The following is a 23981-nucleotide window of genomic DNA, read 5'->3' as shown; positions in this document are numbered from 1 at the left end:
CTAACAAGGTCAATAAAAAAAACTTACCAAATTGTTCTATTTCCTAAATATTAAAACTGATTGACATCTAGGAACAGAACCCATTAGATGGCAGATGTAATATAAATGTGAAGAATCAGCATTTGCTTTAACCTAGTTTTGCTAGTTCCCCCACCAGATAGGAGTTTAAAATGGGAAACAGGAAATTCTGAAGCATCCATTTCACTGAAGTGGACCTGAACACAAGTATAGATAAAGAGCAAAAGATCTGCCCAGTATTAGAAAAGCAGACTTTCAAATGGGCACATGATTCTAAAGCTAACAGTAATTAACACTGATATGCAGCCAAATACTGGTTTTGGTTTGCAAAATATTAGTCAATGCAGATCTCTAAATTTACTGCTTCTGTCACCAAGTTATAGGATTAACTACAAAAGAAAGAACAGCTATTTTGGGTAAATTGTAGTTTTATTGGAAAAAAATATACAACTTGGAATGGATTTCAGGCATGTTTGTGCCAAAGCAGATTTCAGAAAGAACTAAGTGGCTAAACAAAATTTTGAAAGAGCACAGTAAGAAAACAAGAATGCTTCTTGTATGGAACAGCAAATACAAAAAGGTTTAGTGTACGAGTACCTGGATGATACACCCGTTTTGCTATAGTGCAATGCTGAGAAATTTTAAGCTTTCTGTCTTTACTCAATGCAGAGTGATAACTCTGCATTTAAACAGCAATGCAATACATGCTGATACTGTCAGCCATTTCCTCACAGCAGCATACCCAGATGATCCCTCGTCAAACCACAAGTCCTTATGTAGCTTTGAATGTGTAGAAGAGCTTGGATGCACTTCAAGATAAAGCCACATGCAACTTTTGTTACATCAATAGTCTTCTCAAATGCAAAAGAAAACACAATGACAAGAAGATACTGAAGGAAAGTAACATGGACTGTAACTCTACCCACTATACATGCATATGTTTTAGACAGTTGGGGCAGGGAGAGAAACATTATACAGATAAATTACAAACAAAGGAAAGGCAAATAAACAATGGTAATTTTTTTTTACAAGAAAAAATGTTTTCTGTACAAGATCTTCACTTCGCAGTCATCATTTGTACGAACTCTGTAAAGGAAAGAGGAAATGTTACTTGCAGTTTCTAAAACAACTGATTTTAATCAGTTGGCACTTCAACCTGCCTTTCTACTTCCACCTCAGCTAGTTGCAACTATCTTTCCTTTGACACGCAGTGCATTACTGAAGACCAAAATTCCCTGGACAATCTAGATAAGTTTTAGAATTTACATGCTTACCAGATTGATCACTTACTGTGCTGTTTAATAACAATGGACCTGTATATCTACAGTACCATAGAAAAGTGACAAACTTTCCTATTTAGTGTTCACAGATCAGTTCAAGAGTAAAAATGAACATTGCAAACTTTATCCAAGTCAATGAGCTGACAGACTAAGTGGGTGGGAGGAAAGAAATTAAGTATTTAGGCTCAACTTTGAGCTTTGAATGAGTTACATGATCAGGCACCAAAGCAGTCTCATTCCTGGTTTAGAAATCAAATAATCTGCTCTTGGTTATAACTAAGTATGCTCAGGTAGCCAAACAAATCCAGGAGTTGAGCAAAATTGTTTGGCAAGATTGTGTAAAATACTAAAACCTCAACATTGATCAGAAATTCACAAGTTTTCATTGAAAGGCAAAACTATCAGAAATCATTATCAGCTTCACATCACAAATTTATCGGAGGAACTTTGACATGAGAAAGCTATCCAGCTGTAATATTGTCTTTTTAAAATTGTGCCAAATCAAAACTACACAGGATAATCTTGACTAGTGAGACACTTACATGAAAATTCACAAAATCTAGCAAGATTAAAACTTGTTTATTTATGGTTGTCACAATTATATGAAGTATGAAAATGTGTTGAGCCATTTCTCCCATGACAAGGGCAACCTAATTTAACATTCCAGAAGTTAATGTGCATTAACAATGCTCATTATACTTATCCACCACCCACAGATGTATATGTAGTACCCCAGGGCTATGAATTTCCAACTTCTAGACTTGCTTTACCAGGTGATTAACCTTCACTGATCTGTTTACTATGACTAAATTACTTAATTTTAGATACCATAAGACATTTTGCTTTGGCTGCCAATCAAGTAAATCAACATTCTTTTATTTTGGAACAGGCCAGAGCACCCAGTCTGCCACCCCAAAGGTCTGGGCTTGTATGGTAAATCTAATTTTACTGTAAATAGTTTGACTTCATTTTACAAACTTTTAGTCAGAACAAGAAAAAAGCAGAGGGAAGCTTGTAATTTATCACAGCTTTAATTAAAGCAAATAGACTAAGACTAGTGTTAAAGATTTGGTTCAAGATTCTTAGCTTCTTGAGAAATTCATTTTCCTATCCCTGGGGCAAGGGGTGAAATGCAATACAAGCATAGAGACTTCATATCAATACTACAGCACAAAGATGGGCCATTTGTAAACAAAGTACAACATTTTTTAAGATTCCTCATACCTCTTGTACAGTTAAGTTCATACATAAAGGGTTAAGTTTGGATGTCAATTAATGCACAGTCAAGACACAAGTATAAATAGCATTTCTTGAAGAATGAAAAGCAATTTATAAGATTTCCTCTCTACTTGGACAATCTAGATTGATTAGTATTAGATACCCTGCCACCACACACTAGTCCAATAAGGGCTTCTTTGGGTTTACTTGGAAGTTAACAATTTAATTGCAAGGTTACCTTCCTTAGGCATTGGATGTTAAAGGTCATCATTTCAAGAATCATATTTTTCATCCCAAGTACTGCACTGCCTGTTTTACACAATTACCACTCAATGACACTGCACACTAATGCTACAACATCTCTGGTTACTCAAAAAAGGGTATCCGACAGTTAAATGGTGAAACCATTTTACATACAAGGGTATCCAACAGTTAAATGGTGAAACCATTCAGAAAAAGGAAACTGCATTTTGTAGGCATCCCACCCCATCTGCAAGCATATAGTACATTTCTGATGGTCACATCCAATTACTCAAGTACCTGTTATAAGCAAGCATTCTACCACCTCAGACAACTTATTCAGAGAAAATAAGTACATTTGGTAGCCTTTCCTGTCAAAGGCTATGAGAAAATAATCATTTTTATTAGGTGGGAACTGCAAGATGTTGAAAAACAACCAATGCAGGTATAGAGAAAAACTATGGTAACTTCTACTACAAGCAAACCTACCTTCATAGTTCACTTGACCATCACCATCAATATCTGCTTCTCTGATCATTTCATCAACTTCTTCGTCTGTCAATTTTTCTCCAAGGTTTGTCATTACATGACGAAGTTCTGCAGCACTGATATAACCATTACCATCCTGGAAGCCAAAAGAAATGTCACTTAAAGATTTTGTTCCAAGCTCAGTGCAAGGAAAAAAGTTGCATGTTGGTATCAAAGAGGCATGAGATTGAACTGGGTGGCACAGGTCAGAATCTCACTTTGGCTCAGTGGTAGCACTCTTGCCTCAGTCAAAAGGTTGTGCATTCATGGCCCAATCCAGACTTGAGTGCAAAATGTAGGCTGTATTTACAGTGCTGTACCAAGGGAACACTACTTTGAGGAACCATCTTTTGGATGAGGTGTTAAACCATGGTCCCATCTGCCCTCAGGTAGATGTAAAAAAGATTCCATGGCACTATTTTGAGCAGTTCTTCCCAGTGTCCTGGTCAATATTTATCCCTCAACCAACATCAGATTTTCTGGTCATCTCTGCTGTGCACAAATTGGCTGCCACATTTCCTACATTACAGCAGTGACACTTCAGAAGTACATCACTGGCTGTAAAGTGCTTTGGGATGTCATGAAAGGCATTATATAAATGCAAGTTCTTCACCAAAGGACCTGGATTTCCAGGTTAAATTGATGGAAGTCTATGTCCATTAGCTTCAAGGTTCCAATGTGAAACAATGTAGTCTCAATCCACTTTGTAGTGAGCAAAGACCCACAGTGCAAAACTGTTCTAATTTGATAGTACAAGGACAGTTGGAGTGTAATGAGTGCCACACTGATGCAGATCATGCTTGAGGTTGAGCACATTGTTGGGGCAGTGAAGTTTTACTCTGCATGTAGTTCCATTAGGGATAGCAATAAATTGCCTGTTTCATTCACTAGGGATGGGCAATAAATGCAGGCCTTACTAATGACACCCATATCAGCCCCAAGAGCAAACAAAAAGTGCTTAACTTGGAAGTGCATGATATGGACACTAGTCACCCAATATAGTAAGAATTTAATTCCTGGCAATAAGTGTGAGCATTTAAGATTTTTTTCTATTTAAATGAAGTGCCACATTTGCTCTATACCTTATCAAACACTCTGAAAGCTTCTCTGATTTCTTCCTCACTATCTGTATCTTTCATTTTTCTTGCCATCATTGTCAGAAATTCTGGAAAGTCAATTGTTCCATTTCCTGTGAAGAAAATCGAAGTGAAAACAGATGCACCATAATTTATAAAAAGTACATTGACTTTGGGGGGGGTCCTGGTTCCTCTTGCTTACCATCAGCATCGACCTCATTGATCATATCTTGTAGCTCTGCCTCAGTTGGGTTCTGGCCTAGTGACCTCATAACTGTCCCAAGCTCCTTTGTTGTTATGGTGCCATCCCCATCTTTGTCAAAGAGTGAAAAGGCCTCTTTGAATTCTACAACCAGAGGCGGGAGAGAAAAAAAGTCATATCTAGTGCAATAGCAACTGTAAATGCATTTGTGACTTTACTAGTACAGGTGAAGTTAATATTTTAAATCATGCATCAAGATCTTTACCCTACATGAATAGACTTTAGAAATATAGATCAAGTTTGTTAAACTTGTAGAGTTCTCAAACTGTCACTTAATCATGTCCTTGTGCTATTTGTTAAAACTGAACACCAGTTAAAATGTTGCATGTTTCCCAGATCTAAAAAAAGTGTCACTTGAATAAAGCCACTGATTTTAATAACTAACCCAGCAAAAGCATTGGTAAAGATCTGACCAATTAGTACCTTAAGATCTAAAACCAACTGCACCAAAAAAAGAATTTTGACTAGTTAACTAAGCTGCAGGGCATTAACCTGGTTATTCAGGAAACTCAACACATGGGTCATTTATTACAGAACAAACCAAAGGAGCTTTCCACAAGAAAAATGGCAATGCAAGTCCTGAAGCAGCACACTAAGTGTCACATCTTTCCTCTCTCCCCACCCCCACCCCAAGCATACAAGGAGAAAGATGTATTCTAGAAAAATGTTCAAATAGCCAAATACACAAACTAATCAGTTTAGGCAATCAATACCAAGTGATGCCAATGTACTCCCCTGTAGCAGACTTCTGATTAAGTCAAATACACAAGATACTGCAGCTTCAAAAATGCTGTAGTACATCCAGGAAATGTATAGCATGCATTGAAAAATTTCATTTCCACTGTTCTGTTGTATTAACTGGACAATTCACACCACTAAAGAGATGAGCCAAAGTTCAAGGGTGGGCAATAGAGAAGCACCTAAATTTGACCCATTTAAGTTATTGTATGTGAACTTTACCTGGAGGGGGGCCCATAGTAAACTTCCTTTCAGCAATTGGTGCATTAACAATCTAGCTATACCAATTTAAATCAAGTATTAAAACTGTTTAAGTACTTGGATGAAAGTTTATAGCCACACTTCCCTCCAAGAGGAAACTCAGACCTTTAACACTGAGGTGCACACAATTATTCTAAAGTAGGATAGTTTATTCACTATACTTACCAGCAATTTGCTCTTCTGTTAGTTGATCAGCCTGAAAAAAAACAATTACAGATTATGCACTATTCTTACAGCAGGCTACATGATTTAATTTGGGGGGGGGCGGGAAGAAGAGAAGGGAGGAGAGAGAAAACATTGGGCCAGCTGGTGCAATAATTCAATCTCATGACAGGACTATAAATTTCATACATCTTCCCTAAAAAACCCTCACCATTAGTTTGCAAAAAACATGGCATGATGTTCAAGGCACCATTGCTGAAAAATATCTGTACACTATTGAGATTGAATATTTACACTTCCACTAAAGCAACTTCAAAAGTTTCACACATCAAGATAAGCATACTGAACATAAAATTTTAAATTGCAATATCTAACCAGCAACATTGACAACATTTTCCAAGAGACCAAGTCACATGACCCCTAGAATTAGGCTCAACAGCTAAAGAATGTTACTGCAAGATACAGGTCATCAGAAGTAAAACTTCTGAAATCAAATGAAACCTATTTATAGTCCTTACCTAGTTAATAAAAATTCCAAACAGGGATGTTTCACCATACATAGATGGAATAAAACTTAATGACTACAATAGGCAAAGACATTAGCATTTTACACAAAGAATGAATTGACTCAAATTCAGCCTACAGTAGAGGACAGAACACTGGACCCAATTTAAAACCTCAATTTCTTGATATATGCCACCTAATTCAGTAGAGCATTGAATGAAAGCAGCTCATTTATTGCTTATCTATATAGGTCAAAATGAAGCCCAAAAGGCAAGTGCAAATAGCCAATAACTGATGCAGTAAGAGGAAACGCTACAAACTAAGAACCAGCAGTAGCAAGTAAGGGAGGGGTCCAAATTCCACAAAGCCAACAGTCATTCTTCAACATGAGTGATCCCACAGTAACCATTTTAAGCTTCGCCTCCCAAAAAAATGTTAAGACTTCTGAGCAAGAAAATAGAGGGAAAGGTCACAGGGTATGCAACCTAGAGGTGGAAGAGAAAAGGGCAATGCATTCGAAGTTAACATTTTTAAACATTCCAAAAAAACTCCATGAAAAAGTACAACTTTAATTAAAGGGTGATTTTACGTCGAAACAAAGTTTGACACATACTGGCTAAATGGGAATTTTTAAAACCTACTCGTTAACATGTCAAAATCTTAATTTAGTCCAATTCCTTTATTATCGAGACCCTCCCTTTCTGGACCCCGAGCCCTGCAGTTTTCTCTCCTCTTGCTGTCTTCTGCATTGCGCGTCTGCAGCCGGAAGTGCTGATAATTTAAATCAGCCATCTCCGAAGATAGGTAACCTGCCCCACCCCCCCCAATCAAACCATTTATTTAAAAAAAAATGTTCAACTTCAAACAAATTACAGAAAACATTCCCCCCCCCCCCCCCCCCCAATGCCGTAGAGTTAACACTGCAGAGGCAGCGAAAGTCGCGTGGACCCGCGCGCGGGCCGGCTCGTGCCCGGGTCCCCGCTGCGCTTTGTCTCGCGCCGAACTAACGGTCCGAACCGTTGCCGCAGTTTGAATCAGAGGAATCCGTGACAGCGCGAGGAGCGGGCAGACACAACAGCACCGACCACCCGCTGCACACCAGTCGAGGCACCCGGGACCACCACCCGCCCGAAACAAGTGAACGGGAGGGTCGAACAGGAAAGACAGCACGAAACCAGGTAAGGTCATAGACACCATACCAGACAATGAAAAAAAAAGGGAGGAAAGAGTCAACCCACCCCCCTCTTCGACCCCAAGCAGCTTCATTCGGCGGACGGGAACGTGCCGCCCATCCCGAGCACAATCCCGGATATGTAGTGAGACGAATTACTTCTCCTGCCCCCCCCCCCCTCTTCGCACGTCCTCACATCGGCCACGCAGACATGGCAAAAGGGGTGAAGAAAGAAGAGAGTCCGCGGTGGCTCATGGCAAGAGGGGCGGAGCGGGAAATGGGCCGCAGTGGCTCCTACTGAAGTCCAGCGGTCTCGCCCTCCCTCCTGCTCCACAGACGCGGTCCCTGTCCCCAACGAGAGAAATAAAATTCTACACAAAAGTGCAGTCAAACGAAAAGATACCAAACCTCACCAGGAATAAATCCAATTCCTTCCACGGGGCGGGAAAAAAATTAAAGACAGAGAGGTGGAGCAAGACTCACCATTTTGCAACGCTTACTTCTCACCGATTCCCCACTCACGCCTTAACTCCTCACCACTTCACCACCACTGACTATAAACACCCCGCTCACAGCAGCTGCTTAACTTCCCTCTGTTCATATCCTTCCGCATAACCCCGCCTACCGCGCACTCCACGAATCGGCCTTCCCTCCCCCCCACCCCATATCACCACAGTTACAGAGGCGACAGAAAAGTCCTTTACCGCAAAATAGTAGCATCAAGCCTCAAACTAATTTTCTACCTCCGTTCTATTCTTGGCCAAATGAAGTACCAATTTCCTACCCACCAAACAGCCACCCTTGGGATTATTTTTTTCCCGCGGAGGTAGACGTAGGCCGCTGGGCGATGGCGCGGTCGTAGCTTCGGTCCCTCTGCGGCCGCTGATTGGTCGGGCCGTACCTGCAATGCGTCAGTGCAAGATAGCGTCGCTGGTGCTGGTTGGCGTCTGTTCGCTTTGGTCCGTTATTGAATGCTGTTCAATGGGCGTACACAGAGAAAAGGGGTGGTTGCTTAGCGCACCACGGCGTGGTTTGGTGTGGTTCGGCGCAGTGCAGCGCCTGGTGTAATAAGGCGAAAAAGGAGAAAAAACGGATGGGATAGATAGCTGATCTCACTTGTACACTGCAGTATTAGCACGTTAAACAGACGCTCAACTTGTTTTCTGCTGCAAGCTTCTCAATATTCATATGTATTAACATAAAACGGTTATTTAAAAAAAAATAATTGTTATCTTTGTAATTTTATGCCATAATAGATTTGACTTTTGTTTGTTATACTTGTGTAGCTACGGTTGTTGAACGCAGAACCTTGCTGTGGAAATGTTTTTTTTCTTGGAACAAAAGTTTCGAGTTGCCTCTGTTTTCTTGAGTTGGTTTCATGTTATGTGTTCGCGGTACCTGCTAAGGTGCGCTTGTGCACTCGTTGCTGTTGCTGCAGGCCAATCGAACAGCTAATATTTATAATAAACTGCAATTGTCGTCAGATACTTTTGTAACCTTTGTGATGGTAGTTTTATATTGGATTGTGACTTTAGGCTGTTTTGGTGCACGTGTACACGATGCAACTGCTGCTGAATACATTAATTTACTGTGACAATGCTCTATTGTCAAGCTGTACGATTAGTTTGGTTAATCCCTCGCAAAGTTAAACGATCTTTTTTTAGTATCAAGATCTCCTCATTGCTTTAAATGTTGCTTTACTGCTCAGTGTTTAACAAAAGTAAAATTTAAAAATCTTAAACTTCACAGTAAGTTTCTGAACAATTTTCGACTTTTTTTAAAATTGCAGAACTCCAGTTATACATTATACTTGTAGTTAATCAATGTTTTAAACTTCAAAATTCCTGTGATTTGACGTTTATAACATCTAATGGGCCATTCAATCTTGTAATTCTGCATCGTATATTTCTCAACATGTTTTAGGATACTTGGCTATGTGTTATATGTTCTGGAACATTGTGCTGTATTGCACAGTACACAAAACTTGGCGTCTGTGAGAGACGTGTAGTTCCGGACAACAGTAACTTTTTTTAATGGCTTAGTCAAAACTAAACCATTTCAGATTTGAGGCCCTAGGGTACGGTGTACAGAATTATTTCTGGGCTGGAGACATGATAACCAAATATTTTTGGGATAGTTAAAAAATATACATACACCATGTACACAATTATCTGTATTTTGTTATTTCATTAATATACAAAAATATCAAGTTATTAAAGAGGAAGGAGGAAACGTTTTTGGGTATCATCTTGCTTCCTATAACTGCAATATTTCATTAGGCTTAATTAGCTATTGATACCAGTATAAGAAAAAGAATTATACTTGAGACAGTACTAGTGTGTGATACTCTTAATTCATCGCTCAAATTGCTCCCATTACCACCAGTAACAAACTCGTAACCACCAGTAGGTAGTCCTATTATAGAGTTCAAAATGCTTTCCACTTACGGCACAAGTTTGGAAGGATAAAATCTACAACACATTTGTACTGTTTGTGTTTTTCACAGTTGCAGTGGATAGGGAATCAGAATTTACTGAATTTCAAGTGCAAAACAAAACTTGCTGTATGGTTGCATGAAACTTTCATATATTCACCATTAAGCTTTATTTAAAATCTAGTGACAGCACTGGACTGCATTTCAACTTTTAAGCTATCGTACGTATAGTTATATTATTATTTTCAAGTTAGACTGCAGTTATAGTGCAAATGTCAGCCTGGGATTGGTATCTGTAAATGCTAATCTGGCAGACCTGAGTTATACTGCTAACCGTGCCTTGTTTTAAGCTCAGCGACGATGGAGCTCTGCACATGCATCCTTGAACACGTGTCCAAAGCTTTACTTTCTGGGCAACCAATTTTTAATGTTAGGAAAGAGTTGACAAGAGGTCCAGTGGATCATCAGGAATTTTTAAAATGTGGTTTTACACCAGGATGGCATCACAATATATACAATTTGAAGTCCAAGCAACATGAGACATGGCACATCATCTCTAATTTCTTGGTTTAGTGTGCTTGGAAGTATGTTCACTAAGCTGAGTTATGCTGCCACTTTCACATCAATCTCCAACCGATTCAAAAAGAGGCAGGGGTAAACTTATTATGTGGCATTAGACTTTTAACATTAACAACGTCAAGGTAGTTGGCATGTCACAAGTTGTCCTGCATAAGTACGACCATATTTAAGACAGATAGCCATCTTTGCCTAATGTGGAAACCCCAAGGCATGGGATGATAGCTGATGGAAGGGATTACCTGGAGACAGGGTATATCAATATGTGCTCCAATTGGGTTTCTGCACCTGCCACAGTACTGAAACGGCCCTTATGAAAGTCACAAATGACATTCTATGTGACTGTGACCATGGTAAACTATCCCTCCATATCCTTCTCGACCTGTCTGCAGCCTTTGACATGGTTGACCACACCATCCTCCAACGCCTCTCCCCCATCATCCAGCTGAATGGGACTGCGCTCGCCTGGTTCCATTCTTATCTATCCAGTCATAGCCAGAGAATCACCTGCAATGGCTTCTCTTCCCACTCCTGCACCGTTACCTCTGGAGTCCCCCAAGGATCTACCTTGGCCCCCTCCTATTTCTCATCAACATGCTGCCCCTCAGTGACATCATCCGAAAACACGACATCATGTACGCCGACGACACCCAGCTCTACCTCACTACTACCTCCCTCGACCCCTCCGCTCTCTCTGATTTGTCACGTTGCTTGTCCAACATCCAGTACTGGATTTGCAAAGCTTTCCTCCAACTAAATATCGGGAAGACCGAAGCCATTGTCTTCAGTCCTCACCACAAACTCCGTTCCCTAGCCACCGACTCCATCCCTTTCCCTGCCTCAGCTCATCTGCTGCTGAAATCCTTATCCATGCCTTTATTACCTCTAGACTTGACTTTTCCAATGCTCTCCTGGCTGGCCTCCCATCTTGCGCCCTCCATAAACTTGAGCTCATCCAATACTCTGCTGCCCATATCCTAACTCGCACCAATTCCTGTTCACCCATCACCCCTGTGCTCGCTGGCCTACATTGGCTCCCGGTCCGGGAATGCCTCGATTTAAACATTCTCATCCTTGTTTATAAATCCCTCCATGGCCTTGTCCCTCCCTATCTCTGTAACCACCTCCAGCCCTACAACCCAGTGCTCCTCCAATTCTTGCCTCTTGCCCATCCCCGATTTTAATCGCTGCACCGTTGGTGACCATGCCTTCAACTGCTTAGGCCCTAAGCTCTCGAATTCCCTCCATACACCTCCATTCATCTCTCTACCTCTCCTCCTTTAAGATGCTACTTAAAACCTAACTCTTTGACCAAGTTTTCGTCACCTGTCCTAATATCTCCTTATGTGGCTTGGTGTCAAATTTTGTTTGATAACACTCCTGTGAAGTACCTTGGGATGTTTTACTACATTAAAGGCATTATATAAATGAAAGTTGTTGTTCATGAATTCAGAGTTTAGGGTGTACCTTGATTGGGTTGTATAAAAGCATTTGCTGCTGAAGCTAACTACTCAATCCTCGTTCAGTTGGGTATAGTGTGTCAACGTTGTAGTTAGGAGACTAGAATCATAAAATGATACAGCACAGAAGGATGCCATTCAGCCCATCGTGCCTGTACTGGCTCTTTGAAAGAGCTATCCAATTAGTCCCACTCCCCTTCTCTTTCCCCATAGCCCTACAAATTTTTCTCCTTCAAGTATTTATCCAATTCCCTTTTGAAAATTATTATTGAATCTGCTTCCACCACCCTTTCAGGCAGTGCATTCCAGATCATAACAGCTTGCTGCGTAATTTTTTTTTCCCTCATGTCGCCTCTTTTTTGCCAATTACCTTAAATATGTGTCTTCTGGTTACCGACCCTTCTGCAACTGGAAACAGTTTCTCCTTATTTACTCTTATCAAAACCCTTCATAATTTTGAACACCTCTATTAAATCTCTACTTAAGCTTCTTTGCTCGAAGGGGAACCATCCCAGTTTCTCTAGTACTCACAAATATTATGGTAAATTGTGTTGCTCACTATGCCACTTGGGAGGAGTTCCTGGTACTTGTTGTCTGCCTAGTGAGGGGTTAAACCTGCATTTGTCAGTTGTCTAATGACCAACTTGTTATTATTCACTTTTGGAAGAAGGAAGTAATCAGGATCTCTTTGGAGTTGAGCAGGCTGTAAGACTACAGGCCTAATAGTGGAAGATTGGTACCAAGGCAATCCTCTGTGGCACACTTGATAATCCAATACCTATGTTAGGCAGATCTGCAGCACTCCAGAGCCCCATTGATGATTGACCAGACAGTCTGGCTTATTGACAGGATCTGAAGGGGTGCACCTGTCACTTTGGGCTGGGATACTTTCTGCTGATCTGCAAGTAACTCAATAACTAATAGTTATTTTACTGCCTAGCAAACATGAGGTCACAAGTTCATAGTAAGTTATGAAATTGAGTTCAATAAATTTGTGGCCTAGTAAATGATCTTGCTGCTGTTTTGTTGTAAAAACCCAACTAGTTTGCTAATGTCCTTCAAGGAAGGGAAGGTGGGCTGGCCTACATGTGACTCCAATCCCACACTATGTGGACAATGTGGCAAAAGATTCTATATTGCCAGTCTTATCCACAGACCAAGAGCAAATATTTTAAAAAGCCAATAATGTGCAGGGTGATTCTAGCTGGACAAGCAGCAGGAAGCATACCAAAACTGACCAGTTAGTGAATCTTACCTGGTTAAACTCCAGCAGTACCCCATAGTACACCTAGAGGTCCATTAGCCTTGACTGCTGCCAACCTACACCAACATTTTCTGGATTTAGGTATATGGGTGTGTTCTATAGGGGGTGAGCATGTATTTCATATCAAGCAAGCAAAAACTCAATTTATGTGGGTTTTTTTGGTAGTTTGGAGATTTTTAAACATAGTGATGGATTTAATTGTGTCAGACACCTGGCTAGCTAACCAAAAAAAAATGCCGTTTGTCTCAAAAAAGTTACTACTTGAGGGACACTGGTTTATATGATCAGCTATTTTGTTCTTACTTTCAGTAATCTGAAGTACAGTACTGTATATACATTTATGAATATTTCAAACAAATGAGACCTGCATGTTTGCCATAGGTTATTTGAGGTGACTTAGGCCATTCAGGTTTACTTTTTGACTGATTCATTTTGCAGAACAATTCTAATTGATCAAGTTGTTTTCCCCTTTCTGCAAAGGCAGACATTGAGTGGCTCAGAAAGTCCTGCACCACAACACTTCAATCAAACAGATTTGCTGAAATGACAATATTGGGTTACATTGCAGTCAATGTCAAACCAAATTAAGTCTAACTCCAAGCATTTCATATATACCCTTCTGATTCATAAATAAAGTTGGATAATTAATATTATTTACAAATATCATTCTTAACTTGCATACTAGCTAAAGTTGAGGATGAAACAGGTATTTATTAAGTGACTGATTGCTATCATAGAATCATAGAAAGGTTACAGCATGGAAAGAGGCCATTCGGCCCATTGAGTACGTGCCAGCTCTATGCAAGAGCAATCCAACTAGTCCCACTCCCCCGCCCTACTCCCGTAGCCCTCAAATATTTGCCTTTCAAGTACATATCCAGTTCCGTTTTGAAAGCCATGATTGAATCTGCCTCCACCCACAACCCCCCCCGGCAGTGCATTCCAGATCCTAACCACTCGCTGCGTAAAGTTTTTCCTCATGTCACCTTTGGTTCTTTTGCCAATCACCTTAAATCTATGTCCTCTGGTTCTTGACCTTTCCGCCAGTGGGAACAGTTTCTCTCTATCTATTCTGTCTAGACCCTTCATGATTTTAAATACCTCCTCTCAACCTTCTCTGTTCCAAGGAGAACAACCCAGCTTCTCCAGTCTATCTTTTTAATAATTGTGTACTCGGGGAGGGATTTATAGTTGCTTTATCTCCCAAACTGATATGTTGCTTTTCAAAGCGACTGTATGCAGGGAAGGGGTTGGCTTCGAATACAGACATACACTTGACATCATTTAAGGATAGGTCGTTGAAACATTATGTTTTACTTAATTACTTTTGAGCACGTTTGAACAAAGTAGTGCAATGATGCAAAATATTTGAACGAAAACCCAGCTTAATGATATGCTTACTACTTTGTTGGAAGTAAAGTGCTGATAAATTAATCAGCTTTTCAATTTCTAATATAATGCAACATTGAAAGCAAACGCTAAAAGTGAAATTCTTCCGGCACATGACGACGAAAGGTTAACAATGACACCAAAATGTGTTACTGAGCTTTATCTGCTTGCTTTATAATATGTTATTGAACTAGACACGAACTTGCTCACATCTGTGTTCAGTTGCTGGGTGATGTTTGTTACCGTGAGTCAGTGGTGCAATGCAGTAACTAGGGTGGAAACGTCACGCATGCGCAATGGTAGTGGAAAGTGTGCCGTGTAAACAGTGGGTCGTTTCGTGGATCAGGATTTCCAGCGAGAGCGATGTAGAGCGCACCATTAGCAAATAGGGAGGGAGGGAAGCAGAAGACTCAATTTCTCCTGCACCACGCATACACGCGCAGCTCAGGACATCACATACTGCATTATTCTGCACCAGGAAGAGAGACTAGGACAGCAGACGTACAACGAGGACTAAAGAGGCAGGAAGATTTTAACCACGAGACAGACAGAGAGCATTTGTACAGGAAGACACTGCTACGGACAGAAAGGGATCCACTGAGGCAAGCCAGTATTTAAAAGGGTATCCAAAGGAAGCAAAATTCACAAAGGGATACCTGTAAACCGTAAAATCAAAAAGGAAACACCAAAGACGATGAAGCAAAACTAAAAGAGGGTAAATGGAAGAAACAAGACTAAAAGGGCAGCAGCTGACAGAAGTAAAATTTAAAATGGAGGCTATGAGGTGTGTTTGTTGTGGAATGTTCACAAACCAGATACAGGAAAAAGTTGACCAGATGTGAAAACTGTCTGTGGACCAGTAAGCTTGAAGAAAAAGCTTAGAGAGCAAGGTTCAGGAACTTACAGGGGCAGACAGAAGTGAGGGATTCATGAGGGCTGGTAGATAGTACAGTATTAGACTCTAAGTGAACATGGCTAAATACAGAGGATTGAAATGATCAAAATACTGTCTTCCTTGGCTCAGTGGTGGCACTCTCACCTCGTGAATCAGAAATTGTGGGTTCAAGTCACACTCCAGAGACTTGATTGCATGTCAAGTCAATTGTCACACATCCTAGCACATTGAAGTCTCATCCTATGTCCTAGCTCCCTTCCATCTACCATTAGTATCATCCATTCCACTAAACCTGGCAGATTATGACTGCAGGATCTGGAGACTGCAGCAGTCAATTAACACTATGTATTCCTCCTGCAGGTGAAGGCAGCACACAAGTCCAGGAAACACCAGACTAGTGGGAGAGTAAGTGCACAAATCTAACATTAAACACATGAAGAGGAAGCATTGGTAATCATGGGCTTTAATTCAGGTCAATAAACATTGAATAAGAAAAGATAAATGTTCTCACAAACTCACTGAAGACACAGCGACTCTCACATCTCCACCCACAACTGCTAGGCATGAGTTAATCAGTCACAAGGGATAATCCTTCATTGAGTAAACAGTTACATTATGACACATATAATAGATTGCCTGGAATAACATAATTGTACGTTACAACTAATCAAAATGTTCTCCAAGTGAAATAAATAATAACCAGTTTTTAACCTGGATAGAAGGTAATATTCACCACAACCTGAAGTATATTGACTATCACAATATACAGTGTATTACACTCGCTCTGGCTGATTTGGCAGGTGTTACTCTAAGGGGCCCACAGCAACAAGATTGGCTGCTTGTCTTGGGTCTTCAAATTGCAATTAGGGAACAGCAGCCCCAAGGCCTCCAGGCCTGAAAATCAAAGGGAGACTGAAGTACTTATCTTACTGGCCTTCCCTTTCCTTGCTGCGTGGCCTCTTCAAGCCCTCCAAACTGAAGGGGTTCGAAGCGCAAATCCCACTGCCACCTTCTTCGATGCCCCTGTGTCTGGGTGCCCTTCAGTCGAAGGAGCAGGAATATACTGCAGGAGGGCTGGGAATGCACCTTCATGTTTCATTTCCAAATTTTCTCATTCCTCTATGTCCTATTTGAACCTGAGTTGAGCTTCTGACCCCATATCCTCCATTACAAACATCGCCTTCTTCCACCTCTGTAATGTCACTCATCTCTGCCCCTGCCTCAGCCTATCTGCTGCTGAAATCCTCATCCATACCTTTGTTACCTCCAGACTGGACTTTTCCAATGTTCTCCTGGCTGGCCTCCCATCCACCACCCTCCATAAATTTGAGCACATCTAATACTTTGCTACTCGTATCCTAACTCGCACCAAGTCCCGTTCTCCCATCACTCCTGTGCTCGCTGACCTATATTGATTCCCGGTCCACCAATGCTTCGATTTTAAAATCCTCATCCTCGTGTTTAAATCCCTTCATGGCCTCGCCCCTCCCTATCTATGCAACCTCCGCCAGTCCTACAACCCTTCAAGAACTCTGCGTTCCTCCAACCCCAGCCTCTTGTGCAATCCCATTTTTTTCGCCCCACCTTTGCAACTGTGCCTTCAGCCCGAGGCCCTAATTCCCTCCCTAAACTTCTGCCCCTCTCCACCTTTTCTCCTTTAAGACGCTCCTTTAAAAAAAAACGACCTCTTTGACCAAGCTTTTAGTCACCCATCCTAATATCTCCTTCTTTAGCTCAGTGTCAATTTTTGTTCGATTACACTCCTGTGAAGCACCTTGGGACTCTTTATTATGTTAAAGGCAAGTTGCTGTTGTTGTTGAATGCTTTACTTTCCCCTATTGCAGGTGTAAGCCCAGGTTCATTCCTTTGGGAAAGTCCTAGTAACCCTGAGATAGTGGAAAGAGGGCAGAGACCTGATGTACCTAGTCTCTGCCTCCTTTTCCTCTCCATAGTGGGAATTGAACGCTACATAGATGAATATTAGGGCTCATATGTTTGCATGGGTTCTATCAATGAGGCCTTGCATGTTTGGGAAGCCAATTGCTCTGAAAAAGTGAAGAGCCCTCTCCTGCTGATGGTCATTGTCCTTAAGAAAAATGATGAAGTCCTTGGCTGTGGAAAACAATGCTTCACTTACTTGGTGTATGTTGTGGTGGACTGCTCTGGCAAATGTTACCAACGGAAACCTGAAAGGAGTGAATGGTATAGAAGTTCAAAGCAGTCACGACTTTCACTGCCACTAGCAGAGCCATCCCAGGTCTGGTTGCAGATGATGACAAAGTTCCACAACTATCTTCCTGGTGATGTGTAAGTTACAAAGACACAGCTCCTCTGACATATACAAGTAGCCATGGTGATCTCTACACACATCTCCTCGGGTATGCGTGGCTCCACTGAGCCCTTCTCTAATGCAGGTGGACTGGCCTCAGCTCATGGTTATTGAACTCCTTCTCCATCTCCCTGAAGGCAAGAGGAATTCCCAAAGGAATGCTCATCTTATGCAGATTGGGGTAATTGGCACTCATAGCAAAAGTCCCTCAAAAGTTTAAAATAGGGAAAAAACAAAGATAAAAGGATAACTTAAAATTGAATGCAAAAAAAATTACATCTAGCATAATGCAACCCAAGTAACCCCAAATTAGCCTAAAAACATGGTCTGACAGAGTCTAAGAAGTCAAGGAGCACAGCTTTAAGAAGTACAGCAAATAGCTTCTACTGATTGTCCCTTTCTGTGGGGTGCTCACACTATTGGATCAGATGAGCAAGATTTGTAGGGCTGGAAAGACCTGCGCACAAATACATAAAATAAAGGCCTGTAATGAGGCTTGCATTATGGAGCAACATGAGCCTCCTACTACCCCAGTGCCACCCGAGCCCAGTGCGCCCCTGCAACGCCAGCATACTGGAGTAGAATTTTATTCTATTGTATCTAGTTTTGGGTGCCCTACTTTAGCAAGGATGTCAAGGCCATTGAGAGGGTACAGAGCAGGTTTACTAAGATGATATCAGAGATGACAGGCTTTAGTTATGAGGAGATGTGAGGAATTGTGGCTCTTTTCACTAGAAATGGTTAAGATGGTTAAGAAATGTTTTAAATAATGAGGGTTTTTGGTAAGGTAATAAGGGAAAAACTATCTCCACTGATCAGTAATTTAGTAACTGAAGGGCATAAATTTAAGATAATCACAAAAAGAACAAAGGGAGAAGTTAAGAAATAGTGATTAAAGCAGAATCCATAACAGCTTTTAAAAGGGAAGTGAATAAATATTGGTAAAAGAAAATTCTGAAAGGGTACATGGGGAAAGGGCAGGGAAATGGAACTAAATAAATAGCTCTTTCAGAGACCCAGCACATATACAATGGGCCAAATGGCTTCCTTCTGTGTTGAAAAATTCTATGGCCCCGCAATGCCATAGAATTCCATAGTCGGTCCGCTCCCACTGCCACAAGTGCGGCAGAGTGGAATCTCCATCCACCTAGCCTGAATTTAGAGACTCCATCCCAAATCCAGGGGATCATTTGCATGACTGTGGTGGACACTTTTTTTCTGCAAGGGCAATTCATTGGCACCTGCCCTGATCTGTCTACCAGAAGGCGGAGAAACCCACAGTCCTCTGATTGAGGTGCCAATGAGCCCTTCTGAACCAAAGAATAAATTGGCCAGAACATTCTTCAGCTCTCAGCAGAGTCATTGTTCCTGCAGACTAAGTTAATCAACCCCTCTGGGGCTTTTTTAAAGGCCTCAACGTGAGTTTTGTTGAGACTTCCTAAGAGTGTAATGTGTAGAAGAGCCACCCATGGCTCCCCCCACTGTAATTTAAAAAGCCAGTGTAAATAGGGCAGGACCTCAATGTATCCAGGCTCTGTCCTAAACTCCTGCCCTTGCCTGGTGGAAATCAAGCTTTCTACCCTCTCTGGCCCAAGGAGTTTCAGGGCCTATGATTCTAGGCTTCTGGGAGGTGTCCTAAATGATCAAATAGCATCGCTCAGATTTCCTTCTTGTTTTCTTAATAGAGGTTTGTCACAAGCTTTGCAGGAGATTTCCAGATCTCATTACATATAATTAAGCAACAGTGCTGTGCACATTGGCCAAAATTTTTCAGACATTTAAATGCCCACCTGATCCAGTGGTTGATCAAACATTTTGCTGCTCATACTTTAGCTATCAGGCGACCTGCTTTTCAGCAACAGATTCCCTCCATCTATAAAGAAGTAAATTCCTGATGTGGAGTCTACTCCAGCACGATTTTAAAACAGGACTTTCAAGTTAAATTTTAGCCTATTCTGGCTTGTACTCATTTTCTTTCTATTCAAAGAACTTTTGAAAGTCATTGTCAGTCGAGTTTTTCATGTATTGAAATGTATTCATTTTCCAATACTTGGACTTGTGAGGTGTTTTGTGTGGCAATCAATTTGTTGTTCAATGCACAGATTTGGTTTCCACTCTCAGCTATCAGTGATGTATAATTATATCTTGTTCAGATTTAAAAAGATATAATTGTCGTTATCATATAACTGAGGCTGTTTTTTCTTTCTGGGTCTCTGGCAAGCTACCAGCAACTATTTCTGCTACAGTGTTGGTATTATTTCTTAAAATTGCAGTCTAACAGGCCATCCTTCTGGATTATTAAAACTCCTCAACTAGTGTATGCCTGCATAAATTTGTTATTAAACATTAGTACTTGAAGAAGTGTGAAACAAATGATAGACTGTAGTGATAATTGTCAAGAGTTCATTTTTGGTAACATAGTATTGTTACTCTAACTTTATTAATTGTAAACAATTTTACAACACCAAGTTATAGTCCAGCAATTTTATTTTAAATTCACAAGCTTTCGGAGGCTTCCTCCTTCGTCAGGTAAATGTTCTTCCTTCGTCAGGAGGAAGCCTCCGAAAGCTTGTGAATTTAAAATAAAATTGCTGGACTATAACTTGGTGTTGTAAAATTGTTTACAATTGTCAACCCCAGTCCATCACCGGCATCTCCACATCATAACTTTATTAAGGCTCTCTCTCGCCATCACTTACAATAATGCATTATATACTACTTAGCAATCAGACTGTTTATTTACAGGCTGGTGTTGAATTGAATTGGCAGCTCTTGTCCATCAATTGATGAAGATTGGGTATTATATCAGTGAAGTCCTTTATGAATTGCTGATGATATGAACATAATCACAGAAAGCTTCTTGTGTCAGTAGCTCTCTTAAACATTGGCCCATCTCCCACAGTGGCAGTTTTTGTTGGATCAGTTTCCACTTTGGTAAATCTAGTCTGAGGAAATTGACTTGCTTAAGAAACAGGTGACATTTTTCATCATTAGCCTAAATCCATGGTACAAATAAATGTCAGAGCCTAACAACTGCACTTCTGAACTTCTTGGCATAAACACTGATAAATAGTGATGTAATCTAAATATACTAAGCATATTTGCCAAGACAAACCTTTCAACACTTGGTTCACTAAACACTCAAGAGTTGTTAGTGCTTTACAGAGTCCAAATGTCATAATAGTAAAGTGATAAAAGCCACTCATTGAAGTGAAAGTAATTTTTGGTAGACCTCAACAACTTTGATTTTCTCATCTTCAGCAGGTAAATTTGATGCTGACAAACTAGCAAGGGGATCCAGAATCATCAATCAATTTGTGAAAGTGATAGGTGTCCTTTAATATGATGCTATTTTCCTATAGTCAACACAAAATCATGTTGATCACTTATCCGCCTTACCAAACCAATGGGCAATGTCGAAGACCTTAATGATTGTTCATTATTTTGTGATAAAATGTCCTGAGAGAGCATTTTCTCTACCTCTTTCTAATGCTGGTGAGGAATCCTCCTTAAGTATTTGGTGAACTGGTGCCAATTGAGTGTCCACATAGTATACAGTTTCCATTCATCAAAGATTATCAGATTACCTAGGAAAAGCATCTAAAATTCCCATTATAGATTTGCCAACTTTGTTTTCTGTCAGATATCTTTTTTTATTTCATAATTGATGTGACTGTTACATTGTTAATACCCTAGTAGAAAAGTCTCATAAACCCTTATCTCCTCAATCACTCCAATGGAAAACCAGTTTTCAGTGAACCAGGTGGTCAGTGAAATCACTTTATGTATGGGGTTACTTATTGTGACCACAAGTTGTACGTTTCAGTAATCTTCAGCTCATCTAAAATATATGCTCCTTGAATGGGTAAATTGACACTATTTAAGAAAATCATATACGAACGTCCTTCTGGTTCGAAAGGGGATAGTGGTATTCACGCAGCACAGATTTAATCAATTAGCAACATTAGCTTCACTTGTTTTGTAGTAAAGGAAGGGAAGTAACAAAGCTTTGTTTTGCTCAGTGGAATTCAGTATCATGGAATTTGCCCTTGGGCAGTTACAGCCCACCTATAAAGAATATGCTGTGTCTAAGAGACATCAAATGTGACTCACTGCTACTGAAATTCAACCCAAGTATTTTGTCAATCTTGATAAATGCTTTTCAAATTCTGGGACCAATTTTCATCCCCTCCTCCGTGTGGGAATGGGGTGGTAGCTTGATGAAAATAGCAGAGCAGCACTGACATGTTCCTGTCAATCTCAGTGTCTCCATCATTATGGCCCTGGGGCTTTGAAATGGGTGGCCCAGGCACCCACCAAAAATATCACATTGTTCAAATTGGGGTCAAAAGGACCCGATGCAATTTTGGAACAGGGAGCCGCAGGGGGCACCATCTACCACATCTACCAAGGGACAGCGCCACGGATAGACCTCACACTGCCGATGGCCCACTCCTACAGACTCCTTGCCCCGACCCTTGAACTTGAATAGAGTCAGTAACATGGATCAGCGGCAGATGCAATCCTGGCATAACTGCTAGGATTGTGCCCCTGTGGACTTTTCAAACTGATAAAAGGCAAGTAGATGTCAGAAAGCATTTCTTCATACCAAGAATGATCAATACCTGGAATTGTCTTCCAGGCAGGGCAGTGGAGACCAAGGGGTAAATTTTAACTGAGACCTGGGAAGGGAGCGGGGCGGGGGGGAGGGGGGAAGATTTCCGGGTGCGAAACCCAGAAGGTAAGTGGGCAGTTCACGATCATAGATCGCGACCTTAATGAGGCTCATCAATTTCACTTCTGGGTTTAGCGCCCAGCAGCCAGCCTGATTGCCTGGAGGTCCGGTGCAGCGTTGGAGGTAGGTGGGGGTCCGCCATCGGGGGGGGTGGGGGTCCTGTTGGCCAGGTGAGCTTGTTGGGCCTCGACGAAGCACTCCTGCTCCTCCGAGCCCACAAGCAGTGCAATAAAGAAACTCATCACATGGATCCGGCCCTTCCCGCCTGCTTTCGTTTGACATGAATGGGAAGTGATGGGAAATCCAAACAGGTAAGGTTAAATTTGTTTTAATTGTCCAATACACAAAATATTAAGTACCTCAAATATCTCAATGAGGTACATTGCCCTTTTAAGTATCCACCCGCTGGCTTTAAGTGGGGGCGGGACTTCCTGGTGTCTGCTCTCCACACGCAGACAAATCTGCCTGGGTTAAACCCAGAAGTGGGCGAGTTGGAACCGGGATGTGGTGACTCTCTGAAAACTTGGAATTTTCACTGCCCAACTCACCCGTTCTTCGAGGTTAAAATTTACCCCCAAATCTCTGGAGTCATTCAAGAGATATTTAAATTCTGTCAAGGGGGGAACCACAGGTTTCTTTGGAGAGATGAGCTAGATGGGCCACATTGCCTCCCTCATCCGCACTTTTGTTTGTGAACTCTTATTATTCATAATTTAAGAGCAAAGACAACGATTGATAGTGAGGTTATGATTAAGAAACATTAACATGTGGCCTACCAAAAATAACTGGTAATTCTTAACAATTTTAATAATATTCTCTAATTTGTATAATTCTTCTTAGGAAAGTCTTTGTTCCTTATAATACAGCACTATTCAGTGTGATTAACTTACTTTGATTTTGTTGGCCATTTAGCCAAAAAATATAGTGAGGTCCTTAAGCAGATTTGTGCATGTTCCAATGATTGGTAAATTGATAATGCAATTGGTAAAATGAGTAACAGACACTAACTAGGTGGAGCTGAATCTACGATCGAGTAATATGTACAAGACAGAGAATACAGCTGTATTAAGTTGTAAAAAATAATTGTCATGTTCTCTTGTCAAGTGATGCTGTCTCAGGTGAGTGTCAGGATAGCTACAGTAGTTGTGAGAAATTCAAACTGGTACTGTAAAATTTGGCAGCTATAGTAGGTAAAAAAATACACACGAAGTAAAACTTGGTGAAAAAATTCAAACTGTGAAACAAATACAATGCACACTATATGACTTGGATAATAGTCTTGTTGCAAGAATACAGCATTCTGAGCCAACTTTTATACTTTTGTTTCTAAATTTTCCTTCTCTTTCCCCACTTTGTAGTATCCCGAAACCACTCACCACCCTTTGTATAGAAGGCTGGAGAATTATTCCAAAGCCACACTGTAGCTGGTCACTGGAAGTTG

The 23981-nt window shown here is 40.9% G+C and overlaps 1 protein-coding gene across 1 annotated transcript; it reads right to left on the bottom strand.

The window, feature by feature from the left end:
* Positions 1-428: 428 nt before the first annotated feature.
* calm2b (calmodulin 2b, (phosphorylase kinase, delta)) lies at positions 429-8045 on the bottom strand. The gene is made up of 6 exons (XM_067988766.1): positions 7942-8045; positions 5787-5817; positions 4563-4706; positions 4367-4473; positions 3246-3381; positions 429-1104 (listed from the first exon to the last, which is right to left on the bottom strand). Exons 1-6 carry the CDS (start codon positions 7942-7944, stop codon positions 1076-1078), a joined length of 450 nt encoding a protein of 149 aa, XP_067844867.1. The 5' UTR covers positions 7945-8045; the 3' UTR covers positions 429-1075.
* Positions 8046-23981: the final 15936 nt, after the last annotated feature.

The sequence above is a fragment of the Heptranchias perlo genome, chromosome 8, assembly GCF_035084215.1.
Source record: "Heptranchias perlo isolate sHepPer1 chromosome 8, sHepPer1.hap1, whole genome shotgun sequence".
In the NCBI taxonomy this organism is placed as follows: domain Eukaryota; kingdom Metazoa; phylum Chordata; class Chondrichthyes; order Hexanchiformes; family Hexanchidae; genus Heptranchias; species Heptranchias perlo.
Note: the sequence above shows the minus strand (reverse complement) of the source record. Positions and strands in the feature narration are given on the sequence as shown.